General features: G+C 40.7%; 2 protein-coding genes across 20 annotated transcripts in view; both read left to right on the top strand.

Annotated features, from left to right (window-relative positions):
* Positions 1–3,437, top strand: part of LOC117409494 (transmembrane anterior posterior transformation protein 1 homolog) — a 59,588-nt gene extending 56,151 nt beyond the window's left edge. The window contains 2 exon segments of the mRNA XM_034015645.3: positions 217–377; positions 2,778–3,437. Coding sequence (XP_033871536.3) covers positions 217–377; positions 2,778–3,007 — 391 coding nt within the window. The 3' untranslated portion in view covers positions 3,008–3,437.
* Positions 3,438–10,911: 7,474 nt separating this feature from the next.
* LOC117408504 (prominin-1-A-like) overlaps positions 10,912–19,941 on the top strand; it is a 107,912-nt gene continuing 98,882 nt past the window's right edge. For 4 of the 19 annotated variants that reach the window (XM_059005715.1, XM_059005759.1, XM_059005756.1 and 1 more), the window contains exon 1: positions 10,914–11,307. The gene's annotated coding sequence lies outside the window, so the exon portion shown is untranslated. Of the gene's footprint in view, positions 11,308–19,941 lie in introns of all 19 variants that reach the window. The other 15 variants (XM_059005736.1, XM_059005823.1, XM_059005712.1 and 12 more) reach the window with 9 other exon arrangements.

Genomic DNA, 19,941 nt, shown 5'->3' with positions numbered 1-19,941 from the left:
GTGTCTGTTAATATTTTTTTCCTTTTTACTGGCAAGCAGTCTCAAAAGTCTTAATCCCAGATTGTGTGTCTGTGTACCTGTATAGCTTACATGCCTTCAGTATAGGGCTCTGTTTTGCTCAGTGGGTTTACAACACTGTTGTGCCGCAGGGAGTACTTTGTGTTTTGTTGAGAGAAACACAAATGTATATGTTTCTATTCTTTTTTTACTTCACAGGCTAATAACACTCAAAGTTTTGAACAGCATAGTCTTACTTGGAAAGTCCTGTTTGTATGTTAAAGAGGCCAAGATGGAGGAAAAGCTTATTCAGACTCCACCAGCCACCACACCTGGGAAACCACCCAACAAGTCAGAGAACAAATTCCGAGCTCCCCCAGGTGAGTTAAAATTAAGACTTTGTTCCTACAAACAATGTATAATAAATAAAATCCTATATTAAATACATTCTGATTCTTATATTTGACTTTTTTTATCGTTTATGCCTGTTACTTTTTTTTACTTTTGTCCCACAATCAAAGTCAGTAATATAATAAATACCCTTTCATCTGCAGTTTTTATAAGAGAAAAGTTTAATGTTTTTTTTTGTAATTAACATATTTGTTGGTAGAGAGGTTGCTCTTTAAAGAATACATTGTAAATTGGTCTTTTTTTTTTTTTTTTTTTTTTTACACATTTTACTAATTACTGTTGGTGACAGAAAGTTGAACGGTTTGTGTAGCCGCTGATAGTTTTCACCCTGTGGTGCACTGGTCACAGGGTTTATTTGCATATCTTTTCTTTGGGAAGCATTCAGCTGGAGCCCTTGGAGTTCCGGACAGTTAGGCCTCATTGTTTTCTCAGCATTGTGCCTTGCCAAAACCTAGGCAACATGCTGAAATTCAAGGGGCCTGTTAGTCACGGTGTCTGCATTGCAGAATAGCTAGCTAAATAATGATAAAGACCAGGTTTACTAGATAATTGCTCCAATATCTTGGTTTTCTCTACAAGTCCAACTTTAAAGAGCACATATTTAGTGTTTTCTGGTAATATCAGTATTAACATGCATGTCAATATACAGAACCAGTAATTTTGGCGATTTGCTGAGACTTCCTAAGACTGGTATGGATTATTTTAATATCAAGTTTGAAAGAAGCACAACTGCTTACCCTGTCTTAAGTAACTTGGAAATGACCATTTTTCTCTTGAGGAGTTATATTTATAATGGCCAGGGATTAAATCTGTCAGATGAATTAAGCTTATATGATCATTATGGGTTTATAATCATGAGTGCTTGTTAGAGTGAATGTTGTTCGGTTAACCTGGAATCTGGTCAAAATAAGGCAATTTACAAGAATTCTTAAATACCTTATTTGTGAATGCCACATAAAAGCCAGTTGCCATCAGCTGAGAAGTATACCCTCTCTGCTATCCAAGCAACAGTGATCTTTTTATCTCTCATTTTAATTGATTTAAGACTGTTAAGAGTAATATTTTCCTTTGCAATGTTATCTTTACACAGCTTTCACTACTTCAAAAATGACATATATCAAATGTAAAAGACTATTTAAATGTGAGCTTATTGAAGCAGACAGAAAGCTGAGCTTTATTATGCAAGAGAACACTAGGTAGTCTGTTCCTTTCACACAGGTCAACAAAAATAGCACTCCCCTACTCAATGTAGAGAAGTGAGCATGTAATTGTATTGGATTTTGGTTATTTTAGATTCAGAACAGGGAAAAAGGATTTAGGAGTAAATGTGTAGAATACAAATTCAGAACACTGGTGCTGCACAATCGTATTCTGTTATTAAACCATGCAGCTTCCATTTAAACTTTTCAGACCACCTTAAATACAGCTCAATAGTGCCGCAGATATAAAGCCACAAAAGGCTTCTCTTTTTAAGTTGAGAAGACCTTATACTATTCCATTTGTGATAATCATTTCAAATGGCCCTGTAATTGTAAACCCCTCCACAGAAATTTAAGTTTCAAAGCTTCTGCTTTGTAGGAATAGTTTTGTGACACTTTTTGATGTTTTAGAGCAATTGCTCCACAATTGGGTTAAATCTAGTATAATATCTGTCAGTGGAATCGGTGGAGAACAGTGAAGAAAGTGGAAATGACTGTAAAGAAAACAGTAAAATGTACACATGGTGACTGGCACAGATACTTAAGGCTCGGATATTGGATTTTCTCATTTGCACAATGAATACTTTCATTATTAACATCGCTTTTTAAATCTTTTCTTGGAATTGGATGTTATTTGAATGGTCAGTTGCTGTTCGGTAGAAGAATGGAAGTGCTGTCTGACTTACCAGGATACGCACAAATAAATCTTGCATATGCCGACAAGCAACATTTTGATTTACTGCCGATTTCATACACTGAATAAGAGTACAATGATCTGTACATGTAATACACCATCAAAACTTTACAGATTTTTTTCACAATTATAGAGTAATTGAAGTATTACTTACCCTCAAGCCAGCCATATCCCAGTATCCTTCAGTACAGCTAAAAAAGAATTGTAAGATTAATGGCATTACAAACATACACATTCCTGTACAGTCCCGGGGGGGGGGGGGGTGCAACAAAAAGCTCTGAAGTACATTTCCGCTACCATATGAGTTTGAAATTCACTCTTAATTCCAGATCAGACTAAAATTGCTCCATGAGAGAACAAATTTAGCTTCAAAGACATAGGCTATAGTTTCCAGAGGCTATATTTTTTTAATTGACACACATGGATGTGTGTATCTAACATTGCTTAATTTCTTAATCAATTCTCCTTCCCAACAGGCATTTCAACAGATGACCGTCTGTCCGCCTCTATCACCAGCCAGCCTGTTCACCAGTCAGAGAGCACATCCCCTCTGCTCCCAAAAAGCAACTCTGACCAGTTCCTCATGACGCCAGATGCAGAAGAGAAGGACATAACGCAAGCTGGGCTGGAGCTCAAACACAGAGCTTCAAAAAAGGATCTGCTGGATATAGACAGGTTCACAATATGTGGAAACCGGATCGACTGATGCTTTCTGCTTCCCATCAAAACTGCTCAGGAGTTTTTAGCATGGCAAACAATATACTGCCAACAACGTCAATTGCCAAAGACGACACTAGAGTATTTATTGAAATACCAATAGTTTGTTGTTGACTGAAATAAACATTATTTGCTCCTTTCTTTCCCCCAATATGTCTGGAAACACTTGGTTGAATTTAGAGTCTCGTGGGTTTGTAAATGATTTGAAGGAAAACAAAACAAAAACACTTGCTTGGTCTGGCTCATCCATGCGACTGAATGAACTTCAGAAGGGAATGACACTTTAGTCCAGTCAGCAAGATAAAGGTGGTGTTTTGAAAAGGTGTATCCAGTAAAAACATGTACTGTTTTTCAAAAGGCCTTGTCTGAGATACTGAATTAAAAAAAAAAAAAAAAAAAAAATCTTATTCGGTTAAAAAGTGATGCTGACTTCCCAACAACATCAATGCATTTTAAATCCTCTTTGCATCACTATAGAACGTTAAGAATACTTACCTAGTAATTATTTTACAAAGATCTGCAATTAAGAGCCTGTATGGCATTGTTGACATTGATTGTAACCCTTTTTTCTCTATAGCTTTTGACCGGGAATAGTACAAAATACAACATGGTATTACACTGTAAGGAATAGTTTTTATTTATTTTATTTATACAAAAATGAAAGAGAATTTCCCGGTTACCTGAAATTTTTAAATTGAGTTCAACACATTTTTCAAGGTTTTAAGTGACATAGGAAAGAAAACAGTCATTTTAAGGTTTATAACATCTCAATTTGGTTTAAGAATGGCATTTTTAGTGAGTGAAAAGGGCATTTCTTGCATATATAATTTTCTTTCTGCCAGATCAAGTTAAATACACAGATATTAAGATGTATATTAAGATACATTGTTTTTTATTAATTTCCAAGCTTCTATTTTTTTTCCAGCTCAACTCACAAAAATGTTTGCATTTACTATACATCAATCATAAAATGGTGAAAAGAACTATTGTATTTTTAGCAGGTTGGATGGTACTTTTAGGTAGCATTTTGTGCATGAAATTATGTAGTAAATACCAACATTTTTGTACAGTTTAAAGAGAATGTTTGTCGTAAACAAAACCAGTTTTCTTTAAAACAAACAAAAAAAAGATTATTCACCTTTGTAACAAATGCAGTTCATTGGGGGGGGGGGGGGGGAGTGATGAAATAAAAGTTGTTTTGTAATTTTGTAGTAAATTGAGTTTAATTTGATGCGATTTGGTGTTTATGGATTGTGAAAAAAAGCAATTATTTGCTTGCAATTCTGATATTTTCATATATGTGGTTTTGGAGTTCAGATTTAGGCTTGCAAAGGAGTGTTACATTTTTGTCTTTCAGGTAAATATTTAGTGGACACTTGCAGAATATGTTACTGCCTTCACGAACAGGCCATCTATTAGAAAAACACAGTTGCAATTAAGTGTTAATGATCAATTGCCAGTTCCAAAAAGGAGGAAAAACACATGAAATGGACAGACCAGGTCCCATATGTTGAACTATTAGACTGTTTGTGGTTGAAAACCTGTCAAATGACAGCTTTGGTAGAAACTATCCATCCTTTAGGCTATGTTGGCAGATCTCTTCTCACTGAAGATAACACATTTTTACCTGCATGCCATTCTGATTACATGATATGTTTTGTGTGATTAAAATACGCTTGAAACTGTCTGATTTTTACCTATTTTGTTTAGGGATAGTCCAGGATTAACTGTTGTTCATAAGAAGCTGATTGGTTTTGTGGTATGCCGGCCACGTTGGATGACATCATAAAAAAACAGTAAAAAGGTAAAATCATCAAAAAACAAACATCTTGGAAAGCGTTTATTCGATTGAAACAAAAATTGCTATACATGATCTAATTATGGTTGGCTTTTACACTTGTTCAATAGAAGTTGCTACAGTAAAAAACATAGCGGCCACGTTGGATGACATCAACAACATACAAAACTGGCTAACCTTTGTCTCTGAAATGACTAGTCCGATTGAACCAAAAATTGGCACACATGATCCTAATGTGGTTGTCTTTAAATGTTCAAGGGAAGTTGCTACAATAAAAAAAACATGGCGGCCATGTTGGATGACATCATCAATTTACAAAACTGGCTAACTCCTTGTAGAGTACAGATAGGGCCATGGCTACTGTGGAACATAAGAAAGTTAACAAACGAGAGGAGGCTATTCGGCCCATCTTGCTGGTTTGGTTGTTAGTAGCTTATTGATCCCAGAATCTCATCAAGCAGCTTCTTGAAGGATCCCAGGGTGTCAGCTTCAACACCATTACAAGGGAGTTGGTTCCAGACCCTCACAATTCTCTGTGTAAAAAGTGCCTACTATTTTCTGTTCTGAATGCCCCTTTATCTAATCTCCATTTGTGACCCCTGGTCCTTGTTTCTTTTTTCAGGTCGAAAAAGTCCCTTGGGTCGACATTGTCAATACCTTTTAGAATTTTGAATGCTTGAATCAGATTGCCGCGTAGTCTTCTTTGTTTAAGACTGAATAGATTCAATTTTTTAAGCCTGTCTGCATATGACATGCCTTTTAAACCCGGGATAATTCTGGTTGCTCTTCTTTGCACTCGTTCTAGAGCAACAATATCCTTTTTGTAGCGAGTTGACCAGAACTGAATACAATATTCTAGATGAGGTCTTGCTAATGCATTGTAAAGTTTTAACATTACTTCCCTATCCGAGGATCTTGTTGGCCTTTTTTATAGCTTCCCTACATTGTTTAGATGAATACATTTTTGACTCAACATAAACTCCTACGTCTTTTTCATAGATTCCTTCTTTAATTTCGGTATCTCCCATATGATGTTTATAATGCACATTTGTATTGCCTGCGTGCAGTACCTTACACTTTTCTCTATTAAATGTCCTTTTCCATGTCTGCCCAGTTCTGAATGCTGTCTAGATCATTTTGAATGACCTTTGCTGCTGCAACAGTGTTTGCAAATGTCGTCTGCAAATTTAACATCTTTGCTTACTATACCAGAATCTAAGTCATTAGTGTAGATTAGGAATAACAGAGGACCTAATACTGATCCCTGTGGTACACCACTGGTTACCTCACTCCATTTTGAGGTTTTTCCTCTAATCAGTACTTTCTGTTTTCTACATGTTAACTACTTCCTAATCCATGTGCATGCATTTCCTTGAATCCCTACTACGTTCAGTTGGAGAATTAATCTTTTATGCTGGACTTTGTCAGAAGATTTCTAAATGAACCATGTCATATGCTTTGCAGTTATCCATTGTCGATGTTGCATCCTCAAAAAGGTCAAGCAGGTTAGTTAGACACAAACACATAAAGTTACCCATGTGTGCTCTATAAAAAAAATTGTTTTTGCCCGTGACCTTTGATCTCTCCTAAAGGTCAAATGTAAAACTGGATAATAACTCATTAGAGAATGCAGATAGGGTCATGGTTACTATGGAACACATAGTAACCCATGTATACTCTATAAAAAAAAAAAAATTCATTGCCTGTGACCTTTGACCTTTCCTTAAGGTCAAATGTAAAACTGGTTTATAACTCCTGAGAGACTGCAGATAGGGTTACTAGGTAACACATATAGTAACCCATTCATATAGTAATGCATTCTGCACTATTTGCTAAAGTGTTTGGTACTGGTACTGTTACTGGTACTGGCATTCTGCGCTATTTGCTAAACGTTATTGATATCCCATATTTTAATAGTAAAAGACTAATTTTTGTTCTAAAGAATTCATCTCCCTAAAAGAAACCTACCCCTAAACCAAGACTGACGAGAAGGTACTACAATACCAAAATAGCATGACTAGTTTTTATTCTCATTGTTCATCGCCTGATATTGAAGTGGACAACTGGTAAATTGCTATCCACTTTTGTTTTATATGTGAAATAAAAAATCCCTTGCCAATATCATTTGGATGTTGGAAGGCAACTTTGTCTAAACATTGTCTGGGTTATGAGGTCATGTTATTTTAGTCTTTGCCTAATGGGTTGGTTATCCCCAGGAACAAAGACTTCTGCACACTAAGCACTCTTTGCAAGGATTACTTTAATCTACAAAACCTCTGTCATTAAATTTGAAATTGATTTCTGTATAAAAAAGTATGTATGGTGAGAAATAGTTTGGAAGCATACAGTATGAATAATAAGGACGTCGATTCAGCTGAATATTTGTGGTAAATGCATCATTAATGTAATAAATAGTACATTTGTAAACAGATATTCCAAATACTGCACCAGCTCCTAAAATACCAAGTATGTGCATAACATACATCCCCTGACATGCCTGCAAATTCAAAATGTGATTTATCAGTGTGCCAAAAATACTGAATACCATGATGCATATCAACAGTATTTACAGAATAGAATAAGAAATGACAATGAATAGTTTTATGAAAATGAGATGAGCAGTATTTAAGACCTAAAGGTAAGCAATGAGGCGCTAGTATCATAGTAGAGCATATTCAAATAATAAAATGGCTGATTTACAGTATGTGGAATAGCTTCTTGTGTTCTCAAGGTGCATGTCATTGTGACATACAGATGGGGAAATGTAGAGACAGACACACAGACGGATGGTTTGGTGGAACGATTTAATCAGACCTTAAAGCAGATGCTGAGACATTCCCTACCTCCTTTTTGCAGTGAGAACGGTGCCACAGAGTTTGACAGGGTTCTCCCCCTTCGAGCTCTTGTACGGCCGACAGCCTCACAGCATCCTTGATCTGTTGAGAGAGGGGTGGGAGGAGCACAAAGGCTTGTCCAAAAATGTAGTGCAGCATGTGCTCCTACTAAGCGATCGCCTGGATTTGGTCGGTCGTTTGGCCCAGGACAACCTCATATCGGCTCAGCACCAGCAACAGCAGCATTACAATAAAAATCCATGAATTCGAACCTGGAGACCTGGAGACAAGGTAATGCTGCTGCTTCCCTCCTCAGAATCGAAATGATGTGCTAAATGGCAGGGGCCATATGAAGTGATTCACGCTATAGGAAAGGTGAATTATGAAATTGGACAGCCCGATCGCCGTAATGAACGTGAAATTTATTATGTTAATTTATTAAAGCCCTGGCAGGCAAGGGAGGCCATATTTATAGCCCCAGGCGATGTAGAGGATGATTTAGGCCCTTGTCCAGAGACCACTAGCACTAAAATCATTTCGATGGGGGAACAATTGGTTCCAGACCAGCAACAGGAGCTGCGTAAGCTTATTGAGGAGTTCAGCGATGTTTTTTCTGACTTGCCGGGCAGAACTAATTTGGTTGAATATGACATTATCTCTCCCTCAGATGTCACAGTACGAGAGAGACCTTACCGGATCCCAGAAAGTCGACAAAGTGGCATTTGCAAAGAGGTATGAGACATGCTCAAACTTGGGTTGATTGAGCCTTCCAGGAGCGAATTGTGCAGTCCAATTGTCGTAATGGCCAAGAAAGATGGCACCAACCGCTTCTGTGTGGACTTACGGAAGGTAAACAAACTTCTAGATAGACTGGGAAAGGCAAAGTTTATCTCTACTTTGGACCTGACAAAGGGATACTGGCAGATCCTCTTAACCCACAGTTCTAGAGAGAAAACCGCATTTTCAACACCAGAAGGGCTGTTCCACTTTAAAACCATGCCTTTTGGGCTACATGGTGCGCCCGTTGCCTTTCAGAGACTGATGGACCAGGTCTTACGCCCACATCGTGAATATGCAGCAGTGTATATTGATGATGTGCTGAGTTACAGCTCCACCTGGCGAGAGCATTTGGCTAGGGTTACGGCCATCCTTCAGTCTCTAAGGGTAGCCCGGCTGACAGATAACTTGAGAAAATGTGCGTTTTCCAAAACAGAAACTCAATATTTGGGATTTTTCAATGGGAAATGGAAGGGTAATACACGTTGTCACCAAAATCCAGGACTAGTGACCGTGTTAGTATATTGTGGGACGGATATTTGTGTTCATTATTTGGGACTGCAACCCCGTTGTTATTTACTCCATGCTCTACACATTGTTGTGTATTGCTGGGTATTATTATTTGGTCACCAGACCTGGAATTATAAAAATAAAATAAACCACTTTCCAACTGGATTACAAGTCTCTGTTAATTACGCACCGCATCACTCCTGCAAACCACTTTGCCACACACACACACACACACACACACACACACACACATATATATTTATATAAGCAATCAATGAAAAACAAATCTTTAAAACATGGCTTTTGTATATAAGCCCAGAAAACAGATCCCAAATATAAAAAAATGCTATGTAAGTGACTTATTTATGTGGCATGTCCAACAAAGAGCCTTAAGGGGCCCCTAATTTCCTTGTTTTCCGTTAATTAACTTCTCCTGGTTATGCAATAAACATGCCAATTCAATGTGGTCAGTTTGAGATAAGCCTTTACAAAACAGTGAAACCTGTTTGTGCGTGGTTACATACGCCCTATACATTTCTGCCATGGTAAAGGAATAACACATTTACAAAAGCATCTTGAATAAAACCCTGTATACATGGTTAACCCAGTAAAGCCTTAAAGTCAACCAAGTGCATAGGAAAAGCATACATCAAACTACACATCACACTGTGCCTTTTAAACTGACTTAAAAGTGCTAAATACGGTTAGCGTTTACACTAGGCAGCGAGACTCGACACAACGAGTCCGGTTCTAATTAGATCGCATCAGGTAGTGTGGTTTGTCAGAAGTGTGGACGCTGTAATACTGAATTACATTTTTTGTGTATCCTCCAATATCCCAAAATGCTTTGTGATATGCTTGGCAAAATACTCAAAACACGTGCCTGAAGGACTTGCTATCATATCACAACGTTAAATTAGGCGACTGCAAAAATGAAATGCGAGTTAAAAGTAGGATCAGGGATGAACAATTCACCTCTGTTTGAAATAAAATTAAGGGGACCAGAATTAGGCTCAGTCAAGATATGAAGGTAAAAAGAAAGATCATTTTGTAATTATCACTTTTTTCTGAGTTTAATTATGAAACAGAAGCACCTCGGTTTGTTTAAAGGTATGTCACTGGATTTAAAATAAAACCCGAAAATTTAGGGAAGGGAGACAACACGCTGGAATCAGTATCAAATCTTTTATTTCGAGACGCTAATCTCTAGAAAACACTCAGAGACCACTGCTCAGACTGCTTCTCTGCTTTCAGGAACACAACCAAATCAACAACACACAATTTAATAACATTTTATAACATAGCTCCGCCCCCTTATGTTAACGGTACCGGAGCTTTAAACACATCCCATTGGTCCTAAGCCGCACACCAGGACCAATGGGCACATAAACACAGAGACAGGGTTATGCACGCTAACGGCGGGTACTACAGAACGGAAAGGGTACACAGTACGCAAACACAGTAAAAAACATAATTGCACGGATAGCTACAATATATTTTTTTTATTTCTTTTTAGCATGGACCATGGGGCATAACACATTATTTTAAAATAAAATACAGTGCACGGTGGGATACTATCAGATTAATTTCCACGGTTCGTTGCTCTCCTAGGAACTGAAACTGAACTATTGGAAAAGTGTTTGTACGCATATGCCCGACTAAATATGAAACGGTACTTGTGGGCGCTTTGAGCTGGACTAATTAGAACAATTTCGAGTACGATTCTCGAGAGTGGTCAGGGCTTATGTGTTGCGTATTTCAGCATCACGAGTACATTTGCACTGCGTAAAACAAAGCAGGGGAAGCAACACTTCCTTGATTAGATGGCACTGTTTATTTACGACCCAACAAAACCGCACATCATTGGCGAATATACACATCAAATCAACTGGAACTGCTTGTTAACATAAGTTCTTTAAACGTTTTGCCCTAGCATTTAGTCTCGGAGTTAGGCTGGAACGAAGACGTCCAGATAGAACCACTCGAGTATGCTATAGGGTACACTGCGAAAAAAACACCCTGTCTGTGACAAGCATGTTAATGCTTGGTGTATTTACTCAAAAAACGTGCTTTCGGCAGCACTAACAATGGACCTAAGAGTTTCTCACCAAGTCCCAAAGGGATCTCAAAAACCCGTGCAAAAACAGCAGGTGCAATACACTGATATTAATGACCCAAGAGCTCCCTTTGTGAATGGGGTTGCGGTGACGCAGAGGGGATTGGTTCCTGAAAGTTTGGGACATGACAAAACATTTTCTGCGAGTGGTTAGAGAAGATAAGCTAACGGTATTAATACATTGGTCACAACCAGTTTATTTGCTATTAAAACTTATTTCTACGGTAGCGTGTCGAGCTACAAGAAGAAGAGACGTAAGTAGCTATTATTCATGTTTTTGTTTATTTTGAGAGGTTTGAAAATGTGAGAGAGCTTTCCCTTGTACTAGGCTAATTTTGTTGTAGAGATTAAACATTTGCACAAAGATGTGTCGTTTTTACACATTAAGGGTAGGCTAGATAAAATATTGAGGAATGGAGAGAGTTGTATGGTAACGAAACAACCTCAGGGTACTGTATTTTATCTGAATGTGCACGATTTAGATAACACATTGCCCCAAGTCCAAGTGTTGCACAGCAGTTTACATACAAAGCGGGCATTGTGACGAAGAATGGACTTGGTTGGTTTATTATAAAAATGACCAATTTTCATGTAACCATTTATGTATGTGCCTTTTACCGTCGTTGCTGTACACTTGAATCGGGTAACATACGTGTATACATAGACAATTGTTTTTTTTTTGTTTTCTTTTTATTTTATTCTTGAAAAACTTGTGTAATGTATATTTGATATTGATTAAGTCCGTTGCATAAGCTACTCGGACTCGACCCCCTAGATTGCTACTGTGGTTTACGGACAATGGAGTTGCATGTTTTAACTTATCCATAACTACAAATAATGTTGAGATATGTAGTAATACTAAAAAATAAACTTCAGTGATAAAAGTTTGACCTAGAAGTCTTTCTCAGTGTTCTGGCTTGGTAGAAAAGGGTACGGTGGCCCTGAAGTGCAAAACACAAGCAAATAAAAAAATACAGACAAACACCTGCAATTAAAAAAAAACGCCTGCATCTTAAAATTTGTGTACAAACACAAAAAAACGCTTACATCTTAAAATTTATGTACAAACACAAAAAAGGCTTACATCTTAAAATGTGTGTACAAACACACAAAAAAAGGCTTACATCTTAAAATGTGTGTACAAACACACAAAAAAAGGCTTACATCTTAAAATGTGCGTACAAACTCAAAAAACGCGTACATCTTAAAATGTGCGTACAAACTCAAAAAAACCGCGTACATCTTTTAAAAAAAAAACAGCACCATACAAATCAAATCCTATAACGGAAATGACATAAACAAGTGGGCAGGTGTTGGTTGTGAAAAGACTAAATCAGCTCTCCGATTGGATGAACATTTACTCAGTTACTGTGATCGTGGACCGTGGAAGCTGTCGTCTTTGTACACTTGGGTCTCTCTCTCTCTCTCTCGCTCTCTCTCGCTGAGGATTGTGGGAGGAGTTTGCGGAGAGGCGGTAGCGTTTGAACGCTGGTGCGGTAGGAGAGTGTTTTTGCTACTATATTTTTTGCAAATATCTATATTTAATTGTTAATTGTTTAGTTTGTTTATATATCTTTGTTTCGTTGCTTTGTTTGTACTTTACCGTTTATAGAGTAGTGTGTGTGGGGGTCCCGTTATGGGATCTCAGTCTGGAGGGCTGGGGGCTCTCAGCCGCCGACACGGGGTCAGCTGCTTGCCCGATGCCGGCGTGTCGGTGGAGGAGTGCCTGCTGGCAGTGGGAGACGTGGTCGGGTGTGACAATATAATGTCGGCATCCCGGATGAATAAAAGGTTTGTCGTATTTTTAAAAGAGGTATCGCTGGTCAATCAACTAGTGGAGGAAGGTTTTTCAGTCAAAGGGGATTTTATCCAAGTATCCCCCTTAGTAACCCCTGTTACCAACTAATCATGTCTAATGTGCCGCCATTTTTAAAAAACGAGACCTTGGCAAATGAACTTGCCCGATATGGCAAACTGGTGTCCCCAATTAAAAATATACCATTAGGGTGCAAAAATACAAATGTTAAGCACGTCCTGTCTTTTCGGAGACAGGCGTTTTTGCTGCTGAATAACCCGGGGGAGGTGATTGATGTTGCTTGGCGCGTCGGTGTGGAAGGGACGGGCTGCGTTGTGTTTGTCAGCTCGGACACAATGCAGTACTTTAACTGTGGGGAACAGGGACACCAGAGGAGGGCCTGCCCGAGAAAAAACAGAAACGAGGAAAGACAGGAGTAGGGTTCTGATGGCAGGGAGGAGGCTGGGGGTGTTGGGGGTGAGCGGGAAGATGAGGCTGCTCCCCCATCGCAGCGCCAGCCGGAGTCTGCAGAGACCAGGGAGCCGCCGAACAGGATGAAGCCGCCCACACCACAGCCGAGGCTGAAGAGACTCAGATCCCCGAGCCTGTGCTGGAGGGGAGCCTGCAGTCTCAGGCAGGGGGGTCTGTCCCTCCTGACATGGGGGGAGAGGGGAGCGGCACGGCGACAGGCTTACAACCTGGCGCGGTGCAGCGCTCTTCTCTCTCTGAACCCCAGTAAGCGGAGGCAGAGGCAGCGGTGACGGCTGTGGCTGTACTGGGAGGAGGAGGAGAGGAGAGCGGCGCTGTAGAGGTAGAGAGAGCCGCGGAGGAGCTGGCAGCCGTGGACGGCGGAGCAGACAACGAGGACAGAGCAGAGGAAATGGAGGGGGAGCTCTGACTCCTCGCTTATCTCTGACATCCCTGATAGCCAACCCGTTAACAGGGGGAAAGAACTTTATACTCTAGATGAATTTAAACTGTTTATGGAAAGTACAAAAGGGAAAAGGGGGGTTGAAATTGAAAACTTCTTCCCCGATTTGAGGTTATTCCTCCACTCAGCACATATCGTCACACGAAAGGCAACATTAGAGGAGTTTGACCAGAGAAAAGGGTACCGTCTTAAAAAATATGTACAAATAATTAAGAAAAAGATCGCTAATGATGCTAACCAATAATTTTATAATGGATACTTCTTTTAAGAATTTTTTTATTGTTGCTTGTTTTATTCTGTCAGTTTTATATTTTTTAGCTGCTATGGAAAAGTGCATTTTTATTTCTTTTAACGTGAATGGCTGCAGACAGTCTTTTAAAAGAGCGCAGCTGTGTGAGTTTTTAGAGCAGAAGCGGGCGGGGGTCGCGCTGCTGCAGGAGACGCACTCAGACAGGGAGAATGAGGCGGCATGGCTGGCAGAGTGGAGGGGGCCGTGTGTGCTGAGCCATGGCTCAAGGACCAGTGCAGGAGTGGCAATTTTATTTAAGCCCAGCCTTGGAGCAACAATTTTAGACATAGAAGAAACTGAAAAAGGGAGGTTACTAAAAGTAAGAGCAAGGTTGGGTGGTACTGTATTTGTTTTTATTAATATTTATGCACCAAATAAAGGAAGGGAACGCATTTTAATTTTTACTAAATTAAAGCAAGCTCTTTTAAATATTGATAATGATGATGTGGTGGTGGTGGGAGGAGATTTTAACTGCACTGTTGATTTTACAATGGATAGAAATAATGAGGAACCCAATCCCCAATCCTCAAGTGAATTAGCTGCAGTTTTTCAGTTCAGTGGCCTGGTTGATGTCTGGAGGTGTCTGCATCCTAATGCAAGGCAGTACACCTGGTCTCATTGTCGCTCACAACAAATATATCGAGCCAGGTTAGACCGCTTCTACACATCACACACACATTTGAATAAATTCATTAAAGCCAATATCATCCCCAGTAGCCTCTCTGACCACCACTGCCTGTTAGTTACAGTAATACTTACCACTGACTCTCACAGCACCTTCTACTGGCATTTTAATTTAAAGTTATTACAGGACACACTTTTTGTAAAACAATTTAATGATTTTTGGAACATTTGGAAAAAAGAAAAAACAAATTATAAAAATATTAGGCAGTGGTGGGACATTGGCAGAACACAGATTAAAATCTTTTGCCAGCAGTACACACTCAATTCAACCGGGTCACTGAACGCAGCGGTGAGAGAGCTGGAGTTTAAAATTCTCCAGTTAGAGAGCAGCCTGGACACAGACCACCAGGAGCAGACCCTGCAAACGCTGAGGGAGCAGAAACACATGCTGGGCAGCCTGCTGAAGGAAAGAGTGAAGGGGGCGCTGGTGCGCTCTCGCTTCATGGAGCTTAAAGACATGGACACCCCTCCAGTTTCTTTTTTGGCTTGGAGAGGAGGAGAGCAGACAGCCGGAAGATGCATTGCATCCGGACGCCTTGCGGCAGGGAGCTATACAGCCGGGAGGAGATCAGCAGGGAGGCAGTAAAATTCTATACTGAACTATACAGCAAAGAGCCTTGTGACCAGAAGGATACAGACCTGCTGCTCCAGGATTTGCCCACCCTGAGCGAGGAAGAACAGCACCAATTAGATAAGCCACTAACATATCAGGAGCTGACCACTGCTGTTACACAACTTTCAAATGGAAAAGCTCCTGACATTGATGGACTGCCCGCTGAATTTTTTTAAAGTTTCTGGACTGTGATTGGTGAGGACTTTTTGCAGGTGCTGGGAGAGAGCCTCCGAGATAAAGAACTGCCCCTCGGCTGCAGGAGGGCAGTAATCACACTACTGCCCAAGAAAGGAGACCTGTGCATGCTAAAAAACTGGAGACCTGTTTCGCTTTTATGCTCCGATTTTAAAATAATTTCAAAATGTCTCGCCAATAGACTAAAAATGTGCATAGGAACTGTAATTCACATGGACCAAACTTACTGCATTACGGGGACGTTCCATTTTTGATAATTTGTTTTTAATTCGAGACTTTTTATCAATGGCTAATACATGTGATTTGAATGTTGGGCTGGTTTCTTTAGATCAGGAGAAAGCGTTTGACAGTTTCGACCACACATACAGTGCCTTGCGAAAGTATTCGGCCCCCTTGAACTTTGCGACCTTTTGCCACATTTCAGGCTTCAAACATAAAGATATGAAACTGTAATTTTTTGTGAAGAATCAACAACAAGTGGGACACAATCATGAAGTGGAACGAAATTTATTGGATATTTCAAACTTTTTTAACAAATAAAAAACTGAAAAATTGGGCGTGCAAAATTATTCAGCCCCTTTACTTTCAGTGCAGCAAACTCTCTCCAGAAGTTCAGTGAGGATCTCTGAATGATCCAATGTTGACCTAAATGACTAATGATGATAAATAGAATCCACCTGTGTGTAATCAAGTCTCCGTATAAATGCACCTGCACTGTGATAGTCTCAGAGGTCCGTTTAAAGCGCAGAGAGCATCATGAAGAACAAGGAACACACCAGGCAGGTCCGAGATACTGTTGTGGAGAAGTTTAAAGCCGGATTTGGATACAAAAAGATTTCCCAAGCTTTAAACATCCCAAGGAGCACTGTGCAAGCGATAATATTGAAATGGAAGGAGTATCAGACCACTGCAAATCTACCAAGACTGGGCCGTCCCTAAACTTTCAGCTCATACAAGGAGAAGACTGATCAGAGATGCAGCCAAGAGGCCCATGATCACTCTGGATGAACTGCAGAGATCTACAGCTGAGGTGGGAGACTCTGTCCATAGGACAAGAATCAGTCGTATACTGCACAAATCTGGCCTTTATGGAAGAGTGGCAAGAAGAAAGCCATTTCTTAAAGATATCCATAAAAAGTGTCGTTTACAGTTTGCCACAAGCCACCTGGGAGACACACCAAACATGTGGAAGAAGGTGCTCTGGTCAGATGAAACCAAAATCGAACTTTTTGGCAACAATGCAAAACGTTATGTTTGGCGTAAAAGCAACACAGCTCATCACCCTGAACACACCATCCCCACTGTCAAACATGGTGGTGGCAGCATCATGGTTTGGGCCTGCTTTTCTTCAGCAGGGACAGGGAAGATGGTTAAAATTGATGGGAAGATGGATGGAGCCAAATACAGGACCATTCTGGAAGAAAACCTGATGGAGTCTGCAAAAGACCTGAGACTGGGACGGAGATTTGTCTTCCAACAAGACAATGATCCAAAACATAAAGCAAAATCTACAATGGAATGGTTCACAAATAAACATATCCAGGTGTTAGAATGGCCAAGTCAAAGTCCAGACCTGAATCCAATCGAGAATCTGTGGAAAGAACTGAAAACTGCTGTTCACAAATGCTCTCCATCCAACCTCACTGAGCTCGAGCTGTTTTGCAAGGAGGAATGGGCAAAAATTTCAGTCTCTCGATGTGCAAAAGTGATAGAGACATACCCCAAGCGACTTACAGCTGTAATCGCAGCAAAAGGTGGCGCTACAAAGTATTAACTTAAGGGGGCTGAATAATTTTGCACGCCCAATTTTTCAGTTTTTTATTTGTTAAAAAAGTTTGAAATATCCAATAAATTTCGTTCCACTTCATGATTGTGTCCCACTTGTTGTTGATTCTTCACAAAAAATTACAGTTTCATATCTTTATGTTTGAAGCCTGAAATGTGGCAAAAGGTCGCAAAGTTCAAGGGGGCCGAATACTTTCGCAAGGCACTGTACCTATTTAAAACCCTGGAAGCCTTCGGGTTTGGCCCTGTTTTTATTTCTTACATCCAACTTTTATATTTGAATGTTTTTAGCATTTTAAAGATTAACAATGGGCTGAGTCAGCTCTTCCCAGTGTGCAGGGGTATTAGGCAGGGCTGCTCCCTGTCTGGAATGCTTTATTCACTGGCCTTAGAGCCCCTGCTGCACTTGCTGAGGGGCCGGCTGGTTGGCTGGGCAGTGCCCTCCTCACCCTCCCCTGTCGCAGTGAAGGTGTCCGCTTATGCAGATGATGTGAACGTGTTTGTGTGCAGTGACGGAGACATCAAGGCACTACAGCAGAGCCTGCACACATTCCAGAGAGCCTCTACAGCAAGAGTTAACTGGGCAAAGTGTGACACCTTCCTGTCAGGCAGTTGGCATGATTGTACCCCCCCTGTCCTGCCCGAGGCACTGAGATGGGACAGGACAGGTATAAAAGTGTTGGGAGTGTTTTTCGGAGTGGAGATATATATGCAGAAAAACTGGGAGGGCCTAGTGGACAGGGTGAGGGGGCGGCTGCAGAGATGGAGGGGACTGCTGGCTCAGCTGTCCTTTAGGGGAAGGGTCCTGGTGATCAATAATCTGGTGGCCTCCATGCTGTGGCACAGACTGGTGTGTCTGGACCCTCCCCAGGGCATGGTGCAGGAGATCCAAAGAATACTGCTGTGGAGTTTTTCTGGAGCGGGAGACATTGGCTGAGGCCAGCGGTCCTGTATCTCCCCACTGATGAAGGGGGGCAGGGGCTGGTCAGTATTGCCAGCAGGGTGGCAGCCTTCAGACTGCAGGCGGTTCAGAGGCTCCTGTATGCTGGGGAGGAGGCTCATTGGAAGAGGCTGGCTTGTTTTTTCCTCAGCAGAGTAGGGGGGCTGGGGATAGATAAACACCTGTTTTTAATTGAGAGTACCAGACTAGCTAAAGTAGGTCTCTCTTCTTTTTATTTGAGTGTTTTAGATGCCTGGAGGGCAGTGAGGGTAAAAAGAGATGAGGGGTCCCTGACAGGCAGGGCCCTGTTGGAGGAGCCTTTATTTTTCAATCCACTCTTCCCTGTACTTTTTTTTCAGTCAATGACGCTCTGTGCCAGTTTTGTGAGGGCAGGAGTGACCAGGCTGAGACACCTGATCAACTTTGAGTTCTCCTGCTGGCTGACTGCTACACAGCTGGCTGGGCGGCTGGGCTGGCACTCTGAGAGACAGGCTGAGAAAATGGTCAGTAAACTAAGGAGTTCTCTTTCCCCCGAGTTCAGGGAGGCTTTGAGGGAGGAGATGTCCAGCTGCACAGGGCAGAGACAAGACTTCATCTTTCCAGGGCTGCTAGTGTATCCAGCAGTAGGTGAAGGAGAGGAGGATGTAGGTAACGAGGGAATGCTATTAAACCTAGACACAGTTAAAGATCTAACTTCATACAGCAGAAAGTAAGAAGATTTACCAGATGTGTGTGAAGGCATCACATTCCCACCAGCTGAGGGGGTTGGTGGATTCAAGTTGGAGGGCATGTCTGGAGGTAAAGGAGGGGTGCAGGCCAGTATGGAGGGTTCTGTATAAACTGCCCCTCACCAAGAGAGCTGGGGACCTGCAGTGGAGGATCCTGCACTGTATTGTGTCCACCGGCAGGTTTCTCCACAGAGTTGATGCTAGCATTAGCTCAGAGTGCTGTTTCTGCTCTGCAGAGGAAACAGTGTTTCACATGTATGGCGAGTGTGTCAGGCTAGGACCACTCTTCCGTCTTCTACAAGAGCTCATGCAGGGCCTAGGTGAGGAGTTCACGAAAGAGCTTTTTATCTTTGGGGTTCCCTACAGTTTTAAAAAGAGAAACAGGTGTGTTTTAATTAATTTTATAATGGGTCAGGCAAAATTAGCCATTTTAAAATCCAGAAAGAACAGTATCTCTGGGGCCAGGCTGACTGATGTTGTGGTGCAGTTCAGGGTGTTGGTGGTCAGCCGGATAAGAGTGGATTTTGAATTTTTTAAACTCAGTAATAATCCCGAGGACTTCCAGTAGAGGTGGTGTGTGGGAGACGCCTTGTGTGCTGTGAGTGAGGAGGGGGAGCTCCAGTTTTTGTTCTAGTTTTTAATTTTATTTTTATTGTTTTACAGTGTTTTTATTAATTTTGGCTTTAATCTGTTTTTAACAGAAAGAAAACAGTTTTTTTCAATTGATTTTTTATGATCCTTTTTTTGTTTAAAATCTATTTTTAAGGAGAACATGATGTATTTTAAGATTTTTAATATTGATAAGTCTTATTTTTGTTGTGTTTTACCTTTTATTGATTTTTAATGGATTTTAATTGGAATGTTTAATTAAGGATCTTAAGTCAAAAGTCTCTCTCTCTCTCTCTCTCTCTCTCTCTTTCCACATTTT

The sequence above is a fragment of the Acipenser ruthenus genome, chromosome 2 (genome assembly GCF_902713425.1).
Source record: "Acipenser ruthenus chromosome 2, fAciRut3.2 maternal haplotype, whole genome shotgun sequence".
Classification (NCBI taxonomy): domain Eukaryota; kingdom Metazoa; phylum Chordata; class Actinopteri; order Acipenseriformes; family Acipenseridae; genus Acipenser; species Acipenser ruthenus.
The sequence above is the reverse complement of the archived record's forward strand: the minus strand, read 5'-3'. Positions and strand labels throughout refer to the sequence as shown.